At 38.5% G+C, this 23,817-nt stretch overlaps 1 protein-coding gene across 3 annotated transcripts in view; it reads left to right on the top strand.

Moving 5' to 3' along the window:
- The window catches only part of Azin1 (antizyme inhibitor 1), a 35,053-nt gene extending 11,776 nt beyond the window's left edge, over positions 1–23,277 (top strand). The window contains exons 3-13 of one of the 3 annotated variants that reach the window (XM_069991180.1): positions 3,525–3,670; positions 10,552–10,748; positions 11,660–11,833; positions 12,609–12,781; positions 14,043–14,177; positions 16,621–16,702; positions 17,670–17,744; positions 18,804–18,966; positions 19,910–20,025; positions 20,603–20,817; positions 21,338–23,277. In XM_069991180.1, the coding sequence (XP_069847281.1) occupies positions 10,647–10,748; positions 11,660–11,833; positions 12,609–12,781; positions 14,043–14,177; positions 16,621–16,702; positions 17,670–17,744; positions 18,804–18,966; positions 19,910–20,025; positions 20,603–20,817; positions 21,338–21,449 (1,347 nt within the window). In that variant the 5' untranslated portion in view covers positions 3,525–3,670; positions 10,552–10,646 and the 3' untranslated portion in view covers positions 21,450–23,277. The remainder of the gene's footprint in view (positions 1–3,524; positions 3,671–10,551; positions 10,749–11,659; positions 11,834–12,608; positions 12,782–14,042; positions 14,178–16,620; positions 16,703–17,669; positions 17,745–18,803; positions 18,967–19,909; positions 20,026–20,602; positions 20,818–21,337) is intronic. The other 2 variants (XM_069991181.1, XM_069991179.1) reach the window with 2 other exon arrangements.
- Positions 23,278–23,817: the final 540 nt, after the last annotated feature.

Raw genomic sequence — 23,817 nt, 5'->3', positions numbered from 1 at the left:
CAGTCACACTTCAAAGCCAGTCTGGGCAGGAAAAGCCATGAAACCCTTATCTCTAATAAACCACTCACAAAACCAGAAGTGGGGCTGTGGCTCCAGTGGTAGAGTGCTAGACTTGAGCTGAAGAGCTGAGGGACATCACCCAGGCCTCATAACCTGTGTTCAAGCCCCATAACTAACAACAAAAATTGACAAATATGTGTGTATGTTGTGTGTGTGTGTGTACACATACATACATATATTAACAAAGCATATAGCTATAGGGACTCTGTTTGAACTAGATAATATTCTAGTACCCTAGTAGAATTTCTTTGCAGGTGGGTTGAACAAACAAAACACCTAGTTGTCATCAGCTGACATTATGTTCATGTCAAGACAAAAAGCATTTTAAATATGTCACAGCTTACACATGATTCTAATAGGACTTGCCCTATCTAATATTAACTAAGAAATGTTCTTTATGAATTTGCTAATATGATTTCCTCACATTGTCAGAAAAGGGAAGTGTTGACCAATAATGGACAGGGAAATATGGTTTGGTAATTCAAAATACTGTGACATAAGCAAGTTAAACAACATAAATTAATGGTGATTGGTTCTCTTTGACAAAAAATAGGATTAAAACTATGAGTCAGGACCTGGTGGCTCACACCTGGAATCTATCTATTCAGGAGGCTTGAGATCTAAGGTTTGAAGTCAACCCAGACAAAAAAAGTCTGTGAGGCTCTTATTTCCAATTAACCACCAAAAAGCCTGAACTGGAGCCGTGGCTCAAGAGATAGAACTCCAACCTTGAAAGAAAAAGCTGAGAGAGTGTCCGGGTCATGAGTTCAAGCCCCAGTACTGGCAAAAAGTACATATATCCTCTTCATATGCATAAAGCGATTTAATGGTGCCTTTCTACTTGTATAAAGTGTATAGAAAACTACAAGCATAAAGTGACTTGATAGCATTCTAATATATAACAAGGTTTTTAAGACATGATATTCCCCCTTTCCGGGCCCCCCTCTCCCCCACATGCAAAAAAAAAGCCTTTTATTTGCCGCTATTTTAGTTTTAAATGGATTCTTGGGTCCGTTTGTTTGACTTTAGCACCCTCTTGTCCCCAGTAGCTTTTCCAGAGCTACCACCTTCACCATAAAGCTCTCTAATTTTTTCTGATTCAAATTTGGGCTTCTCCATCATTTTTTACTTTCATAATAAAGACACCAATTTACGTTTCGCTGGTCATGGTTTTCATCATGCTATAGATTTGTTGATGTTGAGTATAGGAGGTCTTGCATATCTGGTTTGTTTTTTTTTAACCAACACAAACACACAAGAGCTTCAATCATGGTCCGCCACTTTTTGACCATGAGCACATTTTGTCTCAGGTGATATCCTATGCCATGAATGTCAGGCAGTTCTTGCCCTGAACAGCCTCAGTATTTAGCTTAAATTTTCTAAATGCAACCTCATAATTCTGCAGATCAGGTAGGCTCACTTCAGGCATCTAACCCTTGCGGGCTTCAGATGTGATTTTGGTTTCTTGAGTCCTCATGACTGGTCATTGCTTTCACATTGTACACAATCTTCCTTAAAAAACTACTTTCTTCTTGGCTCCTGCCTTTTGTAAGGCACTTACTCTTGCCAACCACATGGTGATATTCAGAGAGCCAAAACAGCAGGAGAATCTTTCCTTGAGCAGATTTTCCCCCCTCTAGGATGGCCAGAAAAGTTACAAAAAGTAGTGTAGGTCAGTTTTTAGGATGGTTCTTGGATTTATTACGGAGGAGAGTTGGGCTGAGAGAACTGATGGTAACTACCAATTTGGGTGTAATCACACTTCATCCAGTTTGGTCTTGTTCAGTATTTTTAATTTGAAGTTTTTCTCTATTCCTCCCCACTCCCTGAAGAAAAATACCATTGTGGAACATTTAACTCCTATTACAGCAAATGATTTATAAGAAAGGTTTGTAAAAATGGTAAATTTTGTTGGCTGCTATTCTAGGCTTGCCACTATTCAGATAAGCCTAAGGAGGCTCTTGGTAAAGTATTCGCAGGTAAAGCTCAGGAAACACAGGTATTTTGTCCTACTTCATTCAGAGTCATCTTGCAAGTTTAAGACAAATGTCTGCTAACTGAAGCCGACATAACTATGTTTTTCTCTGATCTATTGTTCTCTTCATGGCATGAATAGAAAGTGTTTGTATCCAGTATTAGACTGTTCAGCTTAAAGATGCCCAAACTGTACCAGCTTCTATGAAGTTTAAAATGCCTGTGATAAATGACTTGGAGTAGGAGTCAGAACAAACTCCAAGGACTTGTTCTCTAACCATTTTTTTTGGTGCCTTATATATAGAATCCTGTACTTCAAATCTTTATTACTTTATTTGCTGTGGAATTTTGTTACTTTTTGATCATTTACTATCTAGCTTTGTCAGCTTATGAGCTGCTCTTTGTTACCTTTGTTATTCTTTGTTACCTTGAGCAGAAATTTGAGGGATTTTTATTATATTTTAATCTGAGGTGTGTGGAAAACTAACCTCTAGATCTGCTCTGTTCAGAGTAGTAGCCATTTGATAGGTGGCTATTTAAGTTCAATAAATTAGAACTAATATTAGGGGCTAGAGTTGTAGTTTACTAATAGTAGAGTGCTTGCCTTGCCTAGGTGAAGCTGCTCTGAGTTAGATTCCCCAGTTCTAGGGGGGGAAAGTTGTCATTTTAGTCATATTGGGATTTGAATTCAGTGTTTCACACTTGCTAAGCAGTTGCTATTCTGTTTAAGCCATGCTTTCTGCCCTTTTTGCTCTCATTACTTTTGAGATAGGGTCTTATTTGAGCTAGTCTTATGGAGATCTTCCCAATCTCAGCTTTCTGAGTAGCTGGGATTATAAATATTTCCTGGATAAAATTTATTATTTTGCTTTTTAAAATTCAGTGCTTGCTAGGTGCCCATGGCTCATACAGGTTATCCTAGCTACTTAGAAGGCTTAAGAGCTAAGGATCTCCATTCAAAACTAGCCAGGGCAGAAAAAATCCAGGAGACTTATCTCCAATTAGCCACTCTCCCAAAAAAGCCAGAAGTTTATTACAACACCTAGCAACATACTACTTTGAATATGCAGCTTCCCGGTCCCCCCCACCCCCTTTTTTTTTTTTGTGGTTTATAACACCTTTAGGCTTCATCTATAGTGCCAGAGATCATCCTTTGGAAGCCTCTTCTAGAAGAGGTCTTCTGGCCAATTCTAAAGTTACTCTGTGTGGTAAGTAACTTTTTTTGTTGTTGAAGGTAGAATGTAAAGAGGGCTTAGAAATCATTTTCTTTTTTTAAAGTTTTGAGTTAAGTGCTGAGTCATCCTGTGCTTATATAAAAGTAAAGGTAGAAATGCATCTTCAAAATAACTGTACATTTCAAAATATTTTTCATTTCTAGTGAGTAAAAGTCCTGTTAGAAACAAGGTATGGTTTATTGAGGTTGCATTTCCTGCTTAGGTGTTTCTGAAACAATACTCTCAACCTTTCAGCTCTCCCTGTTCTACTTCCAGGGAGGTCTTCACTTCAGAAATCCAAGACTCATATTCATCCAGCTTGGTGTCAAGTGGGCTGTTGCTGCCAGAATTATCTTGTGATTATTTGAGAGATGTGTCAGTTTCTTCTGAAGTACAGTCAACTGTAGAAGCCTTTGTAGCAGGTGTGTAACAAGGCAAGTGCCCAGCTGCTGCAGCCACTACTCTTGGAGCTACCTTCCCAGTGAACATGAGGACTCCACTGCCTCATGAAAGGGCTCCAGGGAGCATTGTGGTTCTTGGGAATCTTTGTTTCTTTTGGCAGCTCTTCATGGAAAATGTATTATCAAAAACACCAATATAAAAGTATAAAATGAAGAATGCTACACATTTCTTAACAGCTCTGAGTCCAAGAAATTATTGACAAAAGTAGTATCGTGATCACAGAAACTCTACTAGTGTTAAATAAACCCAAGTTTTCTCTCAGCTATATATCAATGAGGTGTTTGGTTGTTTAAGTAGCTTTAAAAGTGTTTGTGAGTAGACACAGCTTCTTAGTAATGATTGATAATAAACATTGAGGCTTTTATTAAAAATAATATGCTATTAAGCAAAAGCATTTTGTTATAGTCTTAAGATTTACATAATGTAGTCAAGACGGTGCTGTGACTTTTCATTTACCACTGATAAATAATAACTAATACTTCCTTTGCTTTAAGGCAAATATGTATCATAAGTCTTTTGTGACCGCTATAGTGTGTTTTTGTTAACATTAAGGAAATGCAAGCAAAGATTTCTGGAGGTGGGATTTTTGTTTTGTTTGTTTGTTTGTTTCTTTCTTTTTTTTTTTTGGTCAGTTGTGGGGCTTGAACTCAGGGCTTGGGGCATTGTCCCTCAATTCTTCAGCTCAAGGCTAGTGCTCTACCACTTTAGCCACACACAGTGTCACTTCCGGTTTTTTTGGTGGTTTATTGGAGATAAGATTTTCACATACTTTCCTGCCCGGGCTGGCTTTGAACCATGCTCCTCATATCTCAGCCTCCTGAGTAGCTAGGATTACAGGTATGAGCCACTGGTGCCTGGCTTCTGTTTTTTAATCCCCTTTTAGCACTACTTCAGTGAGATGGGCATAAAATATTGAAGAATGGGAAAGATTTCAGATAAGCCTACCTTTGCTTTTACTTGTCTCTCTTTGATAATTGGAAATACTAGATTTCCACATGGCATTTCATCTGAATTTGCTACTCAGAATGTCTTAGAAAACTTCTTTTGAAGTTTTTTGTGTTTCATAGAATTTTGGGGACCTAGATTTTAGCTCTTAATTTAACTAGTAGTTGAGTTTTGCATTTACATATAGAGTACTTGAGTGGGAAGGTTTTTAGCTATCTTTTTTTGGGGGGGAGGTCCGGTCGTGAGGCCTGAACTCTGGGCCTGGGCGCTGTCCCTCAGCTCTTCAGCTCAAGGCTAGCGCTCTACCACTTAAGCCACAGTACCACTTCCAGCTTTTTTCTTTCTGCTTATGTGGTGCTGAGGAATCGAACCCAGGGCCTCATGCATGCAAGGCAAGTGCTCTACCACTGAGCCACCTTCCCAGCCCTTTAGCTATCTTTTTTTTTTTCCTTATTTCAGCATTTTATTATTTCCCTTCCCCTCCAAATTAGAAAAATGTATATACAAGATGCCGGGCACTGGAAACAAATACAGTGAAAACAGGGGTTATACCCTGGGGGAAGAACATACCAAAGAAACAAAAGAAAATCACATAGTATATTACAATATGTTAAAAACAATAGCAAGAAAGAAAAAAACCCACTTGTGCCTCTATCTTGGGGTTCATTTCACTTAACATCATCTTATATCGTCATATTAAGGGCTTTTAGAGGCTGAAGTGTCAGTATTGTCAGTGAACTAGGTGTTCAGTGGTTTGTGCAATATTTCCCACCACTGCGTATGGAGAATATCTTAGCTTTCATATATTGGCAAATAAAAATTGAGTTAAATATTTTGGTAGAGTTAAATATTTTGGTAGAGTAAGACCTTTGATAGCGTTATCTGTACACCCAGTCTTACTGTAGGTAGTGGAGCTGGGTTTTTGTATGATAATGTAAGTGTTAGATCTAAGCTATTTCAGGTAAAAGGTATGATGAAAGAAATATGGAATGAGTATAATGGTGTCATATGGATCCGAATATGTTCCATGTAGGTATACAGTTCACTTGAGAGAGAAGTGGTGATATCAGGCATTAGATATATGTGTGAAAGAGGAGGGTTCTAGGATAAGGAACTGTGAAGTGGGATTGGTTTCCAAAAAAAGAAGTCAGGATCCAAAAACAGAAAAACAATTACAAAAGAAAGGAATAAGAAGAAACAGGAATATAGCAAATACCTTGCAAACAACCCAAAATTTAAAAAGAACAAAATTTTAAAAAGAAAAACTCAAACCATGTCAATCCAAAACCCTGATAGACACAATATACTAAAGACAAAAAGTGCCATTGCATGCCAGTGGGTCATATCTATAATCCTAGTTGAGCTATCTTTTTTTAAAAATTAAGTAGTAAAAAGTTTCAGCCAGGCACCGGTAGCTCTCGCCTGTAATCCAAGCTACTCAGGAGGCTGAGATCTGAGGATCGCAGTCCAAAGCAGGCAGGGGCAGGAAAGTCCATGAGACTCTTATCTCCAGTAAACCACTAGAAAACCCAAAGTGGCGCTGTGGCTCAAGGGGTAGAGCGCTTACCTTGAGCTGAAGAGCACAGGGACAGTGCCCAAGCCCCACAGTTCAAGCCCACGACCAAACACACCCCCCCACCTCTCCACCCCCCTCTCTCCCCCACCCCCCCCCCCCGCAAAAAAAAAAGTTTCAGTTCCATAAGTCAGGTGTTCAGTAGAATGCATCTTGATCAATCAATGCCACCCTTTGTAACGTGTGTGCGCGCTCGCTTGTGTGCGTACACATGCTAGTCCTGGGGCTTGAACTCAGACCTGGGCACTGTCCCTGAACTTTGTGCTTAAGGCTAGTGCTCTACCACTTGAGCCACAGTTCCACTTCTGGCTTTTTTGGTAGTATAGAGATAAGAGTCTTCACAGACTTTCCTGCCCATATTGACATCAAACTGCAATCCTTAGATCTCAGCCTCCTGAGTAGCTAGGATTTATAGCTGTGAGTCACTGGCACCTGGCTTCTTTGAGCTGCTTTTAAGAATGTGGTATATAGCTGGGTTCTCATGGATCAGGCTTTGTTATCCTTGCTACTCAGGAGGCTGAGAAGGAGCATGTGAAGCTGTTTAGGTAGATACAAATGAAAAAAATAGAAAATTGGGGTCTACGAGAATAAACTTGTAAATAATAACTAGAGGAGTTTATGTATGTCTGAGAATCATTATTTGACTGTGGAGATAAAGTCCTGTTAAAGAGATCCACATTGGATTTCCACAAATAGAATATTGTTTTATAGAGATGAAGTACAGGGTGCGGGGGCAGGCTTTATGTTTTGTTTTGAACTTTGATAACAGAGTTTTTAAGCAATTCCTGGCATACTCCTCACTATAAAGGGCTTTCAGATTTAAGCTAATGTAAGCAGACAGTGAGAATTGAACCTACTAGATTATATATTCTGAAAATACTTGGAAAGAGTATATTTTCCCCTATGATAGTATTGTAGAGAAGTGTGGGCATTTGAGTGAAAAAGCCAAGCAGTAACACAAGTCTGTGAGTTCAAGCCCTAGTACCGGCACACCAAAAAAAGTAAAGTGTAGGCATTCATTGGGTAAGATTTATCCAGTGGTCCTGATGTTTTTGTAACTACTGACTGTTACAGGAAAACTACCTTTCCTTAGCTACAAGATGCTCAAGTTATTTTGTCTTGTCTTAAAAGCAGACCTTTTGCATTTAGCAGCAGTTAACTGTGGTAGTTTACAATCAGTATCCAAGGTCCTTAAGCTTAAGTAAGTGCTGCATAGGTAATAGAATGATTTTCTTTTTTTTTTTTTTTTTTTTTTTTGGTCCGTCGTGGGGCTTGAACTCTGGGCTTGGGCGCTGTCCCTGTACTCTTCAGCTCAAGGCAAGCACTCTACCGCTTGAGCCACAGTGCCACTTCCAGTTTTCTAGTGGTTTTATTGGAGATAAGAGTTTCATGGCTTTTGCTGCCCAGGCTGGCTTTGAACCGCGATCCTCAGATCTCAGCCTCCCAATAACTAGGATTACAGGCGTGAGCCACCAGCACCAGCTTCAAATGATCTTCTAAGTGCCTTGATCAGTGTCAAAAATGATGCTCACACTGCTTGAAATAAATCTGTATCCTTACCCTAAAATGTACTTTGGGGGCACAGATTTAACAGTCTGGGTATTGCATTCAAGAATATTTAAGCAGTGATTCCACTTCTCTGTGTATTAGGTCTCATGCAGTTGTAGCTAAAATACTCCCCACCCCCAGTAAAATAAATGCCTTCAACATTTTAGCATGAAATAGATTTGGTGAGTTGAACAGAATATATTTGGTTTCTTGGGAATTAAACTTATTTAAGTTTAGTTTTTAAAATTTTAACTTTAAAACACTAGTACATTTTTGTGAAATTTGACTAATACTGTAGTTTATTCATTTTGATGCAACCACAAAGCTAACATTTTGGGGGACATCTAATGGAGCTTGCTTTCAAGATGAGGACCATCACCCAAGGTGAACTGTATGTAACTTGGAGCAATTAGAGCTGAAGAAGTGGTAGGAGGAATCAAAGACATAAAGGCTGTGCAAATTTTAAAATAGATTGCCAAGACAGCTAGTCTATGCCCATTATTAATGTACAGCCAGAAATCAGTACTGTGGGTGAATTGTATCCTATTTGCAAATTCTTTTTTGTTGGTCATGGGGCTGAAATCTGGGCCTGAGCACTGTCCCTCAGCCCAAGGCTAGCGTTCTACCATTTGAGCTACAGTGCCAACTTCCTTGTATCCTATTTGGAAGGTTTTTTTTATCTTGATGTCAGTCATTTCTTTAATGTAAGGAGCAGTGTTATTCAGCAAAGAAGATACACCTATTGTATCAGGATTTGCTGGCCCAGAGTAGAATGGGTGTTCTGAAGGAGGGGAAGATTTGTTTGGTTGATTGATTGGCAGGAATTAGCCTGAAGCTTTAAAAAATAAATAAATAAAAATCATAGGTTCTAGCTAAGAGTAGTTTATTGCTGTAATGAGGTCAAGAGTTCAAGAAGCCAGGTGCCAGAGGCTTATGCCTGTAATCCTAGCTACTCAGGTGTCTAAGATCTGAGGATCGTTGGTTTGAAGCCAGCTGGGGCAGGAAACTCTGAGAGACTCTTATCTCCAATAAACTACTCAGAGAAAGCTGGAAGTGGCAATGTGGCTCAAGTGGTAGAGCACTTGCCTTGAGCAAGAGAAGCTTAAGGACAGCACCTAGGCCCAGAGTTCAAGCCCCAGGACCGGCAAAAAAAAAAGTTCAAGAACATGCTACATACATTATGTCTCACTAAAATAGACTACCATATTATGCTGCTATATCACTATTGTGCATATATCTGAAGGAATCTAAATACTATAAAGATATATAAACATAAAACAAGATTCAAATTATTGAACTTTTTAAGGGGATGGGGGAAGGGAGAGAACATTGCAGAATAATATTGAAATGCATTGGAAATGTATATAATGATGGCATAAGGAATCTCAAAACTGTTGGATCAATAGGAAGCTTAGGTGAGTAGAGAGAGAAAGCAATAGAATTATTTTTCAAATATATACAAGTCTGAAAACCATAGTGAAATCCCTTGGTGCATTTAGTACACACTAAAGATAAAAGAATGACAGGAAAGTAAAAACGGGCTCTGTTTGGGGATGGGGGGCATGGTATCAGTGGAAGGAGGTAGCAAAAGGAAAGTATAAATGACAATGAATTCCCCACTTCTAAGAAGAGGAAATAAGGGAGAGGGACAAGTAAGTTTGAAGTTTGATTGGGATACATTGTATGCATTATGGAAATGTTACAATGAAACTTCTCCCTTACACAGCTAATTAATATAAGCTAATTTTTTTTCTTTTTTGGGGGGCCTGAACTCTGGGCCTGGGCACTGTCCCTTGCTCTTTAGCTCAAGGCTAGCGTGCTTATAAGCTAATTTTTTTAATATAGTAACTAGTTCTGGATGTACAGTACCTAGCTTATACCTAGTTTCCAAGTATGACATTTTTTGCATTTCTGGCAATTGGTAGAACAGTTTTAATAAACAATCGGTTGTTGGAGATGGGTTTCACTATATAGCTGGGGCTGGTCCCAAACTTCTGGGTTGAAGTGATCTCCTGGCTCATCTTCCTGACTACTAGGACTGCAGGTAAACATTACAAGCATTCACCCAACAGCAGTTTGAGGACTTAAGGTGGGGGTAGAGATGAAAGATTTGTACTCTAATACTAGAGAGAATAGCCCTTGTCTCATGGTTTCAGTTCCAATAATAATAAAGCTACAGATTTCCCCCTAAAGTTCCTCTCCATCCCCACCCATTTCTACTACTTTGATTTGTAAATTTATAAGACATTTGTCTACAGTGCTGTGTCAACACATGTAGATTACCTTTTCAGTAATTACATTGAGCCTTTTTTTTTTTTTTTGGCCAGTCCTGAGGCTTGAATTCAGGGCCTGGGAGCTGTTCTTCTGCTGCTTTTGCTCAAGGCTATAGCACTCTACCATTTGAGCTACAGCATCACTTCCAGTCTTTTCTGCTTATGTGGTACTGAGGAATCAAACCCAGGGCTTCATGCATGCAAGGCAAACACTCTACCACTAAGCCACATTCCCAGCCCTGAGCTTTTAAAACAATATTCAGAAATAGGCTTTTGGTGGATATGGGTAGCTTATACCTATCAGCCTAGCTACCCAGAAAGCTGAGATCAGAAGACTGAAGTTTGAGAACAGCCCATCGGTGGAGGAGGGAATCCATCAGTAGAATCAGCAAAAGCATGGAGGCATGGCTCAATTGTGTAAAACACAAGCTGAGCAAGTTCAAAGTCCTGAATTTTAACTATTGATTTAATACAGACTTTAATATCATTTCTATTTTGACAGTTTGTTGCATATTCTAAGGACCCAGACATAGGCTTGGTGGCCCGTCTCTTGTTTTTCCTGGTTTATGACTTTCGGCTTTGTGGAATACGGCTGAGATGAAAGGATTTATTGACGATGCAAACTACTCCGTTGGCCTGTTGGATGAAGGAACAAACCTTGGAAATGTTATTGATAACTATGTTTATGAACATACCCTGGTAAGTGTGCCACCTCATACATTACAAAATGAAAACATCAGTTTGTGGTTAATTTCTAAGATGTTAATCTGATGAAAGTATTTCACTTCAGTTAACCTTTTCAAATTGTCTTAACACCAAAGCGTGAATCCCTATTCCTTTAAATGTGCGTGTTTTTCTTTTGAAATCGCATTCAATTGTTACTATAAAGGTGATATACAGGTGATATACAGAAGGGTCAAGTAAAGAGTACATTTCCTGGGGACAGTGCCCAGTACCTGACAGGCAAAAAGGAAAAAGTACATTTCTTTTTTCAGCATAGCAGAATATAGTGTTAGGAAGCTCCTGGTCAAATTTTGGTAGCATTTCTCTTAATCATTTGTTTTCTCTCTTAATTCTTCCTGGGTCAGATAAAACGTTAGACATAGCCAGGTGCTGATGTCTCAGTCCTGTAGTCCTTGCTACTCAAGAGGCTTAAGAGCTAAGGATCTCCATTCAGAGCTAGCCTAAGCAGAAAAGTCCGGGAGACTACAATTAACCACCAAAAAAACTGAAATCTGAGCTGTGGCTCAAATGGTAGAGCACTATCCTTGAGGGGAAAAAAAGCTAAGGGACAGTATCCAGGCTCTTGAGTTCAAGCCTCAACACTGATGCATACAAACACACAGATAATCTATATTTCTTTACTAGGTCTTTAATTGTTTTAATTTCTTCTTTTTTGTTGGGGAGTGGGGTTTGAGACCAGGACTCAAACTCAGTACCTGATTGTTTCTCACATTCACTATCGAGCTACCTGCCGAGCCATGCCTTCAGTTGCAATCACTTTAATTACTCTTAAGCTTTAAGTTAGTGTAAAAAGGAAGGGATTGGCATTTTTCCTACTTATGGTAATCTGTTTTCAATGTTTCTTTGTGTTCACCCCCCTCCAACAGACAGGGAAAAATGCATTTTTTGTGGGGGATCTTGGAAAGATTGTGAAGAAACACAGTCAGTGGCAGAATGTGGTGGCTCAGATAAAGCCATTTTACACAGTGAAGTGCAACTCTACTCCAGCTGTACTTGAGATTTTGGCAGCTCTTGGAACTGGATTTGCTTGTTCTAGCAAAGTAAGTACTTTTCATTATTTTTTCTCCAGTGGTAACATAGCTACTCCCACAAGTAGAGTAAGTGCAAGAAGCTTGATCTATTATTATTATTGAAAGCTTGTTTTTAAATTTCAATGTGACCTGCCTTTGAGAAGCTATTTACCAAACAAAAACTTGAAGCCATGCACAGTGGCTTATACCTATAATCCTAGAGAGGGAAGATAAGTTTGAGGCCAGTCCTTCCAAAATGATGAGATCCCCATCTCAACCAATTAAATGCCAGATATGGTAATTCACACTTGTCATTAGCTGCACCAGAAGCCTAAGTAGATGGATCCGTGTGGGCCCTCCTAGTTATAAACACCAGAAAAATCAAAACAAGAAGAAGAAAGTAATGCTACACAAGAGGTTAGAGCACCTGCCTAGCAAGCACAGGGCCTGAGTTCAAACCCAAGCACTACCCTGAAATAACAAGACAACAATTTAGAGAGCTTTCTTTCTCTTTATTAATTGAAAACTAGAATTTCTTTTTCTTCTTAGCTTAAGCTAGCTATAGACCATGCTCCTTCTAGCTGTTAACAGATATTTATGAGCAAAGTGGGGAAACATCATTACTAGACTATGAACCTCATCAAGTTAGTATAGTTTTAGTCTAATCAAAGATGATTTGCAGGGTTCAAGATAATTCAGTGAAAGAGCCCCTGTCTTCAGGCCTCAGCACTGAGGGGTGGGAGGTATAAAGTAGTAATGAAATTTTACCTTTTATATCACAATATTCAAAATCCTTTTATAACAGAATGAAATGGCTTTAGTACAAGAATTGGGTGTATCTCCAGAAAACATCATTTACATAAGTCCTTGCAAGCAAATCTCTCAGATAAAGTATGCAGCAAAAGTTGGAGTGAATATCATGACATGTGACAATGAAATTGAATTGAAGAAAATTGCACGTAATCACCCAAATGCCAAGTAAGTTTTAAGTATTTCAAAATATTACCACTACTACTTAGAGGTTCAGTTTAGTTTTAATCTCAAAAAGGTGGGTTTATAAGCCAGGCACTGGTGGCTCTGCCTATAATGCTAGATACTCAGGAGACAGATCTCTTAGGATCAAGGTTTGAAGCCAGCCTTGGCAGGAAAAGTCCATGAGACTCTTATTTCCAGTAAACTACTCAGAGAAAGCCGGAAGTGGCACTGTGGCTTAAAATAAATAAGTAAATGGAGGTGGGTTTATGGAATAACAGTGGTATATATTGTAAGTATAACTTAATCTTATCTAGAGTTACTATATGGAAAATATTAACTGTATTTTATTGATTGCCCACTTCTACTCCTTTATATGGAAGCCAGGTAAAAGTAAGGGCAGTTTGATATTACCTTGTAATCTAACTTGAAAGAACTTGCTGTGATCACCAAATTAAGGACATAGCTATATTATGAGTTACATGTTCTGACAAATATATGTATTTATTCCCCATATCTATCTTCTTTTTTTTTTTTTTTTTGGTGGTCGTGGGGCTGTCCCTCAGCTCTTCAGCCCCAGGCTAGCGCCACTTTTGGTATTTTCTATTTATGTGGTACTGAGGAATTGAACCCAGGGCTTCATGTATGCAAGGCAAGCACTCTACCACTGAGCTACCTTCCCAGCCCCCATATCTATCATTTCTTACTGACTTGAATGGTGTTCTTAACTTGCCCTTACAGCATAGATTACTGGAAACTTGTATAAAGCTAATTCACAACTGGTGCACACACCAAAAAAAGGATGATGATACTAATAAGAGCAAATAATAAAAGAATATTCAGAGTATGATTAAAGGTTAGCTGTCTGGAAAAAAATCTAGGAAAAAGCCCTGGGATTTTTTTATTGAAAGACATCAATGACATTGCTATTCAATTTAGTCTTTCTAGGTGGATTTATGGACTGATGGACTTCATTTGAAAGTAATGTCGTCTTTCATTACAGAGCCCAACTGACTCTTCCAGCTACAACAGAGTCTTAACTTGCTGCATTTTCCAAAATCCCATCCTTGTAAGCTTCATGCCTTAGGCCCTAATTGCTAGTTTTTTCTCTATACAGGATTGTTTTTCATTAGGTTCACTTGATTCATCCATCGCTGGATTTGGAGCACTGGCAACATAATCAACACACTTCTACAATCTTCAGGCTTCACATGTGCTGATGATGATGTAAACCAACTCTGCCCCAATCATCTTCCCCTTCTCTTAGGGTCTTACTACATATTGCAACAGAAGAAAATATTGGAGGTGAAGAGGGTAACATGAAGTTTGGCACTACATTGAAGAACTGTAGGCATCTTTTGGAATGTGCTAAAGAACTTGCTGTCCAAATAATTGGGGTTAAGTGAGTATTTTAATTTTTAAATTATACAGTGATAAATCTAATACTTGATTTGCATGAAATATAAAAGGTAACTTCTTTGGGGCTGGGAGGTTGGCTCAGTGGTAGAATGCTTGCCTCACATGCATGAGGCCCTGGGTTCAATTTCTCAACACTACATATGCTGAAAAAAGCCCAAAGTGATGCTGTGGCTCAAGTGGTAGGGCACTAGCCTTGAACTGAAGAGCTGAGGCACGGCACCCAGGCCCAGAGTTCAGCCCCCACGACCAAAAAAAAAAAAAGGTAACATCTTTTTGTTGTTGTTGCCAGTCGTTGGGCTTGAACTCAGGGCCTGGATGCTGAGCTTTTGTGCTCAAGGGCTAGTGCTGTACCACTTGAGCTACAGCCCCATTTCTGGTTTTTGTGTGTGTGTGTTTAAGAGTCTCAGGAGCTTTCCTGCCTGGGATTAGCTTCCAGCCATGCTCCTGAGATAACAGCCTCCTAGCTAGCATTACTAGTGCCTGGCTTCTTTTGGTTTTTATGCACATACATGTTTGTTTAAAATAGACAAATTATACTTTCTCCTTTTTTTTTTTTTTTGTCCGTCATGGGGCTTGAACTCTGGGCCTGGGCACTGTCTCTGCACTGTCTCTGGGCTCAAGGCTAGCACTTGTACCACTTGAGCCACAGCCAACTTCCTATACTTTCTTCTTTTTCATACTGATCAGTAAATTAAATGTGTATTCCCTCCTAATAGACAAAATACTAAATGCAGAATAATCTACATTCCTTTTGGCGAGGGGAGGTCACTGGAATTTCACATATGCTAGGCAAGCTTCCTACCACTGAACCATTCCTAAAAACCCTCTTATATTTTCTCTGTTACTTGAGGCAGAATAGCTCTGTCTAACCCACGTTGGCTTCAAACTCATAGTCCAGGCTGAGCACAAATTCTTGATTCTTCTGCATCCACCTCCTAAGTGCCAAGATTATACCAGCATATGGTAGTATACATCACCACCATACCTAAGGCTAAATTACCTTTTAGTTTGAACAGGGATGATTTGTCAGAATTCTAATTAAAATTTGGGGCTGGGAAGGTGGCTTAATGGTAAAAGTGCTTGCCTTGTATGCATGAGGCCCTGGGTTCGATCCCCAGCACCACATAAGAAAAAAGCCGGAAGTGGCCCTGTGGCTCAAGTGGTAGGGCGCTAGCCTTGAGCTGAAGAGCTAGGGACAGCACCCAGGTCCAGAGTTCAGGCCTGCAACTGGACCCAAAAAAAAAAAAAATTAAAATGGCATTCAAGATCTAGGTTATAGGCATCATTTTTGTTTTGCTAATTTTTCCCTCTCCATTAATTTCTGAATTTTCAATAGATCAGACTTTGTTTTATGTTTTTTTCTTTTAAATGTAAGGAAACCAGTACCCAAAGAGGTTTAATGATTTGATCATGGTCTCAACTAATATAGGACACATTATTACCACACCCAGATCCTCCAGATTACATCACTAAAAATTTAATGGAAGCTGGGTACCAGTGGCTGATACCTGCAATCCTGGCTACTCCGGAAGCTCAGATCTGAGGATCACAGTTCAAAGCCAACCCAGGCAGGAAAGTTTGTGAGATTGTTATTTCCAAGTAACCACCAGAAAACTGGAAGTGATACTGTGGCTCAAAGAGGTAGAGCACTAGCCTTGAGCTGAGTTCAAGCCCCATGATGGACAAAAAATTAGTAGAGTAGTTGGAGGCATGGCCCACTTAGTACAGTTCTAACCAGTGAGCAAAGGTGTCAGGTACCGATTTTGAGGAACAACAAATCCATGGATACTATCCAGTTGAATTTTAATGTATACTTGTTCAATAGATACATTATTGTATTTGGTCAGATAGAATTCAGTGTTCAAATTAAAAGATTTTGGGCTGGAGTCATGGCTTAGTGATAGAACACCTGTCTAAGCAAGCATGAGGCCCTGAGTTATAAAACCCAGAACTAGCTGGGCGCTAGTGGCTGAAGCCTGTAATCCTAGCTACTCAGGAGGCTGAGATCTGAGGATCACAATTCAAAGCCAGCCCAGGCAGGAAAGTCTGTGAGACTCTTACCTCAATGAACCACTAGAAAACGGGAAGTGGCGCTGTGGCTCAAGTGGTAGAGCGCTTGCCTTGAGCTGAAGAGCTCAGCAACAGCGCCCAAGCCCAGAGTTCAAGGCCCACAACTGACCAATCAATCAATCAATCCCAGAACTGCTGAGAAAAAAAAATTAAGATTTTCATGTCCTATTTTATAACCATGAAGCATAACTCTTTCTAGCATTGCAGTATTAAATATTGCCATTTATAATAAAGCTGATATTGTAACTTAATAAGTAGTACTGTTAAATATTTGGTGATATTTAGCTTTGTTAGTAAAGCAAATAATTTTTAAAAAATTACAGGAAGTACCTTATGTACTGTTTATTCTATTTCAGATTTCATGTTTCAAGTGCTTGCAAAGAATCTCAAGTATATGTACATGCTCTGTCTGATGCTCGATGTGTGTTTGATATGGCTGTAAGTGCTTTCCTTAAATCATTTTGATGTTTTAAGCCAGGATGCTGTTTAAGACTATGACTAATATTCTACCAGTGTTAATACTTTTACCACGCCTAATATGACACATAGCTCATTTTTAGTAATTGAATGATTCAGAGCTCATACTGTCATACTTTTATTACCTTTTTTTAGGTAGGTAAAGGAATTTACTTATATATATGTAAAAGAGAGCCTAGAAAGGTGAGAAAAATTATAATATAGCATTGAATTAATGTACTATTATTTTTTTATAAAATTGGTATGGTGACACACACACAATCCCAGTAGAGGAAGTTCATGAGTTTGAGGCCAGCCTGGACTACATGGTTGAGACCCTTTTAAAAAAACTAAGTACAGCTGGGCACTGGTGGCTCATGCCTGTAATCCTAGCTGCTCAGGAGGCTGAGATCTGAGGATAGCTCACAGCCAGCCCAGGCAGGAAAATCTGTGAGACTTTTATCTCCAATAAACCATTAGAAAACTGGAAGTGTCACTGTGGCTCAAGCGATAGAGTGCTTGCCTTGAGCTGAAGAGCCCAGGGACAGTGCCCAAGCCTGGAGTTAAAGCCCCACGACCGACCAAAAAAAAAAAAAAAAGCCAGATGCATTGGCTCAAGCCTATAATCATAGCTACTCAGGAGACTTAAGATCTGAGGATCGTTCAAAGCCAGCCTGGGCAGGAAAGTCTGTGAGACTCTTACCTCCAGTTAACTACCAGAAAACCAGAAATGGCACTGTGGCTCAAAGTGGTAGAGCACTAGCCTTGAACACAAAAAGCTCAGGAACAGCACCTGAATTCAAACCCCACAACTGACCCCCCAAAAAAAAAAATCCAAAATATCTGATATATTAAAGGTCAAAAAAGATCCTTCTTAGGAGGGGTTTTGTTTTAATAGTCTCTTATCCAGAATGGTTTGGAAACAATTCAGTATTTTTTTCACTTCTAGGGAGAACTTGGCTTTACAATGAACATGTTAGATATTGGTGGAGGCTTCACGGGAACTGAATTTCAGTTGGAAGAGGTAAAACTTTTTTTTAGTGGACTATGCTTTCATTACTACTTCCTGATCATTTAGATCAGGACTTTGCAAAAGCAGAAAACAAAAACCTGTCACATCTAAAAATTTCTAAGGAAATTAAGATGTAATAACTGAAAGGCTTTAAATTCTTTGATCTCTGTCAAATTATCACAAGACTTTTTGTGGTTGTGTTGTGCTGAACATAAACTCAGAACATTACACTTGGCCAGCCAAGTGCTCTATCACTGAAATAATCCCTAACTTCACAAAAAACAGTTCCACTTCAGTTATGTTTATATACATTCTTTAATATTTAAGAACTTGGCCAGGCTCCAGTGGCCTGTACCTATAATCCTGGTTACTTAGGAGCCCTAAGATCTGAGGTTTGAGCTAGCCCAGGCAGATAGATCCAAGAGACTTATCTTCATTTAACCACTAAAAAGCCAGAAGTAGAGGTGTGGCTTCAGTGGTTAAAGCACCAGCCTTGAGCAGAAAAGTTAAGCAAGATGGTGAGGCCCTGAGTTCAAGTCCCTCTGGCACAAGTGGGGAAAGAAAAGAAATGGAGCTAGGCACTGGTAGCTCACACCTGTAATCCTAGTTACTCTGAAGGCTAAGGTATAAGTCAGCCTGGACAGCAAAGTGTGTGAAATACTTATAACTCCAGTTAACCACCTAAAAACTGGAAGTGGAACTGTAGCTCAAAGTTGTAAGAGTGCTAACCTTGAGCAAAAAAAAGCTCAGGGATAGCACCCCAGGCCCTAAGTTTTCAAGCCTCAAAACTGACCCAAAAAAAGGGGAGGGGGATGAAGTTTGGTCCTCCATTGTTAAGCAATCAAGAACAGTGTTGAGTTATGTGATGTGTTTGTCTGTCATTGTGATAGTTCGTTCCAAAATAAAGCTTTGACTTGAAATCCTACCTCAGTAATTAATTGTAGACACCTACTAAAACAGGTAGGCATTGTGCCACTTAGTTTTCCTGAGAAATTTCATTAATAGCTATCTCTTATGCTGAGAATTCTATAATCCCACATTGAAACCACAATATAAAATTTTAAACCATAGGTTAATCATGTTATCAGCCCTCTATTGGATATCTACTTTCCCGAAGGCTCTGGCATTAAGATAATTTCTGAACCTGGGAGCTACTATGTGTCTTCTGCATTTACACTTGCAGTTAATATCATTGCTAAGAAAGTTGTTGAAAATGATAAATTTTCCTCTGGAGGTAAGTTACAAAGTTTTTATTTCTGTTAGATAATTGTAATTAGTCAAAAAATGAATAGGTGATCATAAAGTAAGTCATTTTCAACCAGCTCTAGGGGATAAAGGTAGCTTTTCAAAAGACCCATATCAAGGTTTCATTCAATAAGACTTCATAAATCTAGCTGCTACTGATGTAGAGAATCTGTCCTCCAACAAAAAATTTTTCATTGGCCAAAACCACTGCAGGTCTGTGGACTAATCCCAGTGTATAGGAAAATTATTTCCCTCCCTCATAATACTGCAATTTTTCCTGAATTAAATCCAGTCCTCTCACCTCTTATTATTTAACATCTTTCAGTGAGATGTCTTATGACATCTTTATACATAGACCATGGATTTCAATTCACTCTCCCATCATTCTTTCTTCTCATGTATATCCACATGTATATATATAAATGCACATGGAAACTCCATACCAAGGGCTGGGTGCTTGGCTGGAGTGTAGAGTACCTGCATAGCAAGCACTAAAACCTTGGTGGAAAGAAAAGAGTGGGAAGAAGGAGAGAAGAAAAATGCCTTTCAGTTAATGCTGAATGAGCATAGAATAACTGGAACAACAGGCAATTCAAAGGTTTTGCTGTGCTTGATTGTACTATTTTAACTCTCCAACTGGAGACGAATATATCTCCCACTGGCAGTTTACATATATTCCTCACCTTCACTGATTTATATCATCACTTTTGTATTATTAGTGTATATTTTGTGTTTGATATGGTACATCACATTGTGGTTTTAAAATTATTTACTAAAATTATTTATATCAGCCATTTTAGTATGTGAGTTTTTATAATATTTTGAGAAATGTGAAAATTATGCTAATTAGTTTTACAGATTCTTAGTCTATTTTAAAGACTACCCATATATTAGACATTTTATTGCAACCTCATCTTATTTCCTGTTTTCAGTAGAAGAAACCAGGAGTGATGAACCAGCCTTCATGTATTATATGAATGATGGTGTTTATGGTTCCTTTGCAAGTAAACTGTCTGAGGACTTAAATACCATTCCAGAGGTTCACAAGGCAAGTTTAACAATCAGTAATACCAAGTTTATTTGACAGTTTGTAAGAACTAAGTATATAATTCAGTGGGAGGGTCTTTTGCTTTCTGTGTAAGACCCTGACTTCAATCCCAAGCAGACCCTTTAACTCAAGAATAAAGCAAGTTGCCAGTGGCTCATACCTGTAATCCTAGCTACTCAGGAGGCTGAGATCTAAGGATCACAGTTCAAAGAGCACTAGCCTTGAGCACAAAGAGGCTCAGGGACAGTGCCTAGGCCCTGAGATCAAGCCCTAGGACTGAGAGGGGAGGAGGAAGGGAAGAGGAAGGAAGGACTACAACCCTACAAGTGCCCCACTTTTTTGAGAACTTTTTTAAGATGGGAAGATTCCTTTAAATGTATATACTTTTCTGCCTGTATCCCTGCAATTTGTTGCCTTCATATAGAGATAATGGCACCATTGATGCTTTAATAGTACTGTTTCCCTTGTGCCCATGAACACATGAGATCTAAATACCAAAAGTTACTCTTTATACACCCACAATTCAATGCCTGCAACTGAGTAAAGTTTTTTAAAAACACATAAATTTTTTTCTTAGAAGTACAAGGAAGATGAGCCTCTGTTTACAAGCAGCCTTTGGGGTCCATCCTGTGATGAGCTTGATCAAATTGTGGAAAGCTGTCTTCTTCCTGAGCTGAATGTGGGAGATTGGCTTATCTTTGATAACATGGGAGCAGATTCCTTCCACGAACCATCTGCTTTTAATGATTTTCCGAGGCCAGCTATTTATTACATGATGTCATTCAGTGATTGGTAAGGTGATTTTTTTTAAAAAGAAGAATATTTGAAGTCACTTTTAAAATTAGCATATAAGGCTGGGGAGGTGGCTCAGTGGTCGAGCGCTTGCCTTGCATGCGAGGCCCTGGGTTCGATTCCCCAGTACCACATAAGCAAAAAAGAAAAAAGCTGGAAGTGGCGCTGTGGCTCAAGTGGTAGAGCGCTAGCCTTGAGCTGAAGAGCTGAGGGACAGCACCCAGGCCCAGAGTTCAGGCCCCACGACTGGACCCAAAAAATAAATAAAATTAGCATATATTAGTTGCATGAGAAGGATTTCACTATGGCTTCTCTACACACACATACAAGCCACTTCTGCTATACTCATTCTCTTTCATAAGTTCATAACTTCTTAATATATGTGATTTAAGGTAGTAAAAATGATCATCTTTAAGGGTTATTGCAAGGCTGGTTATTGCTCTATTTCATTGTCTTCTGTGATTGTATGGTCTTTGCAAACAATCAACTTCAGACTGGCCTATTTTTTTCTTACATTTAGGTATGAGATGCAAGATGCTGGAATTACTTCAGACACAATGATGAAGAACTTCTTCTTTGCACCATCTTGTATTCAGCTAAGCCAAGAAGACAGCTTTTCCACTGAAGCTTAAACAGGCATTAATGCTTCTTTAGATCTGAAATTTCAGGTTAAGCTTGTCTGGTCTACATTCCAGTTTGGGGGGAAAAAATTAAATCTATTCTATTATTCTCTTGGAAACAAAATTTAATAGTAATCGCTATTTGGGACCAGACAAAATCAGCTTCATCTATAATTCATTGGGGGCAAAATGGGGGATTAGATAATGTATCCAGATTTTAAACTTAACCAGTTTGTCCTACCCCTTAAGCATTTAAAATAAAATATGCAACAAAATGGATGACTTAGTGGAGATGGAAGCCCACTAATTGGGTTCCCCATTAAACCGTTTACATACAAGTACACAGTTTTTATACTAAGGATTCGTGTTATAAAGTCTTGTAAAGTTAATGTCTTTCACCCAGATATATCAAATGTCAGTGGAAGACCAGTGTGACTTCATTAGATACGTTTAGTGTATTTAGAATGTGTAAATTTGTGCTTTGAACTGTAGTTTAATAAATGTAAAATTGCATCATAGTATTTGTTGTATTTGACCTGATGTAACCCTTGTATGATTGCAATAAATTTTGTGTAGGTTTTACTGTTTTTTTCAGGCTAAAACATGGGAAAGGGGCTAGCTAGCAAAGATAGTTTTGAAATAGATGTGTATATGGTCTGTTTTGAGGGTTAGTTTTCCTTATAGTCCACTTAAGTTTAGTTTGGCTCGGTATATTTTTCAGTTATTTAATTAGTAATTTAAGTAAAGTGTTTGGTAAATCATTGTGAAGTTCAGATTTATTATGGAGAGTTGATGTGCAGTAAGCATGATGTTTAAACAATTTTAACACCAAAAAATGTTAATCCTGTATAAGCCAATTGTAATAATTAATAGGTGTTTCTGTATAGATAGAATGCATAGAGTACTTACCTTAGTAAATCTTTAAATCACAAGTCTCTGGCTGACACGGAAGACTCTATTAAATACTTACCTTGGGGGGAGGGAAATAAAATTGCAGAAAACTGCAGAGCACTAAAACTTAAAGAAGGGCTACATCTATATTCTGAAATCTGATGCTCTTTTGCACAGAATATTTAAATTCAGAATGTGGTGGGGGTGGGTTGAAGCACACTTATTTTTCTTCAGTTTCTCAGTTGCAATGATTTCAAGGTTAGGATTTTCTTTGTTGGTTTGAACTATCCTATTAGTTTCTTGTTATTACCCATTTGTTCAGCTTAGCAATTACTTTTAATTCTTTTCGTATTAGACTTTAGTGGTGGTTGGGGGGAAGGGAGTTAGCATAACTAACCTGACAGTTTTGTCAGGAATTTGCTTTGTTCACTGCTAGTATATTAGTAATCCTAGATCTCAGAATCACAATAGTAATAATAATAAACTACAGGGGTCATTGTTAACTAATTTACTCTGTGTTCACAAGTGGAATTTCTGTCTTCCAAGAGGAAATGTGACTTCACTTTGGTGCCAATGGACAGAAAATTCTACCTGTGCTACATAGAACTTTGGAATGCACTTAAATATCTGGTTTTTACACCTTGATTTCAAGGTGGAGAGAAATTGATCATGAATCTCTAATTTAAATCTCAAACCAGTAGGTGCTTAATATTTTTGATTTGATTAAAGCCCATTTGAATATCATGGGTTCTTCTAGTTGAAATAAAGAATTCAGGACCCCAATCCATTGCCATCTAATTGTCCTTGGACTTTCCCAAGGAATAGTATGGGGTTTTATGCAAAATTCCAAGCTACCATGTAACTTTTTTTTAACCTTAACAAGGAGGAGGAAATGTTCCCTATCCTCTTCATATATTGTGCACTGTTGTGGTCCATAAATGCCAAACCTTTTCAAAGATGGTACAATTTTGAGCCCTTGGCTTGACTATACAGGCTTGAATTTCCTGGCAATATCAATTTTGCCATTTTCTTAGGAGAGCTGTTCTATGTGAAGCAGCTCAGAGTTGCAAATATTACATGGGAATGATATGGTAACTAAGAAATGTCTGTTGTATTTGGAGACTGCCATAAATCGGAAGTTTGAACCTATGTATTCCAATTTGGTATGCTAAAAAATACTGAATTAATGTAAAATCTTTTTTATATAATATTGTAATCTCAGTTCAAAACAACTGACAATATGAAACCCAAATGATTTCTATATATAGTAAATTGAAATGTAAAGGCAACTTGTGTGTGATTCTGAATACACAGATAAAATGTTTTTATTCCTCATCGTTTTTGGCTTCTATCATGAAATAGAGATGAAGTTTTAACATCAGTTGTGTATATTAGAAACAGTCTTTCAGAATCTTTGTTCTAAAGGAGATTGACTCTAGTGAAGTGATACTGGGAGTTACATATGGAGCAGTGATGAAGTCAGTATACA

This window comes from Dipodomys merriami, unplaced genomic scaffold (genome assembly GCF_024711535.1).
Source record: "Dipodomys merriami isolate MVZ:Mamm:240054 unplaced genomic scaffold, mDipMer1.0.p SCAF_4, whole genome shotgun sequence".
Lineage (NCBI taxonomy): Eukaryota > Metazoa > Chordata > Mammalia > Rodentia > Heteromyidae > Dipodomys > Dipodomys merriami.
Note: the sequence above shows the minus strand (reverse complement) of the source record. Positions and strands in the feature narration are given on the sequence as shown.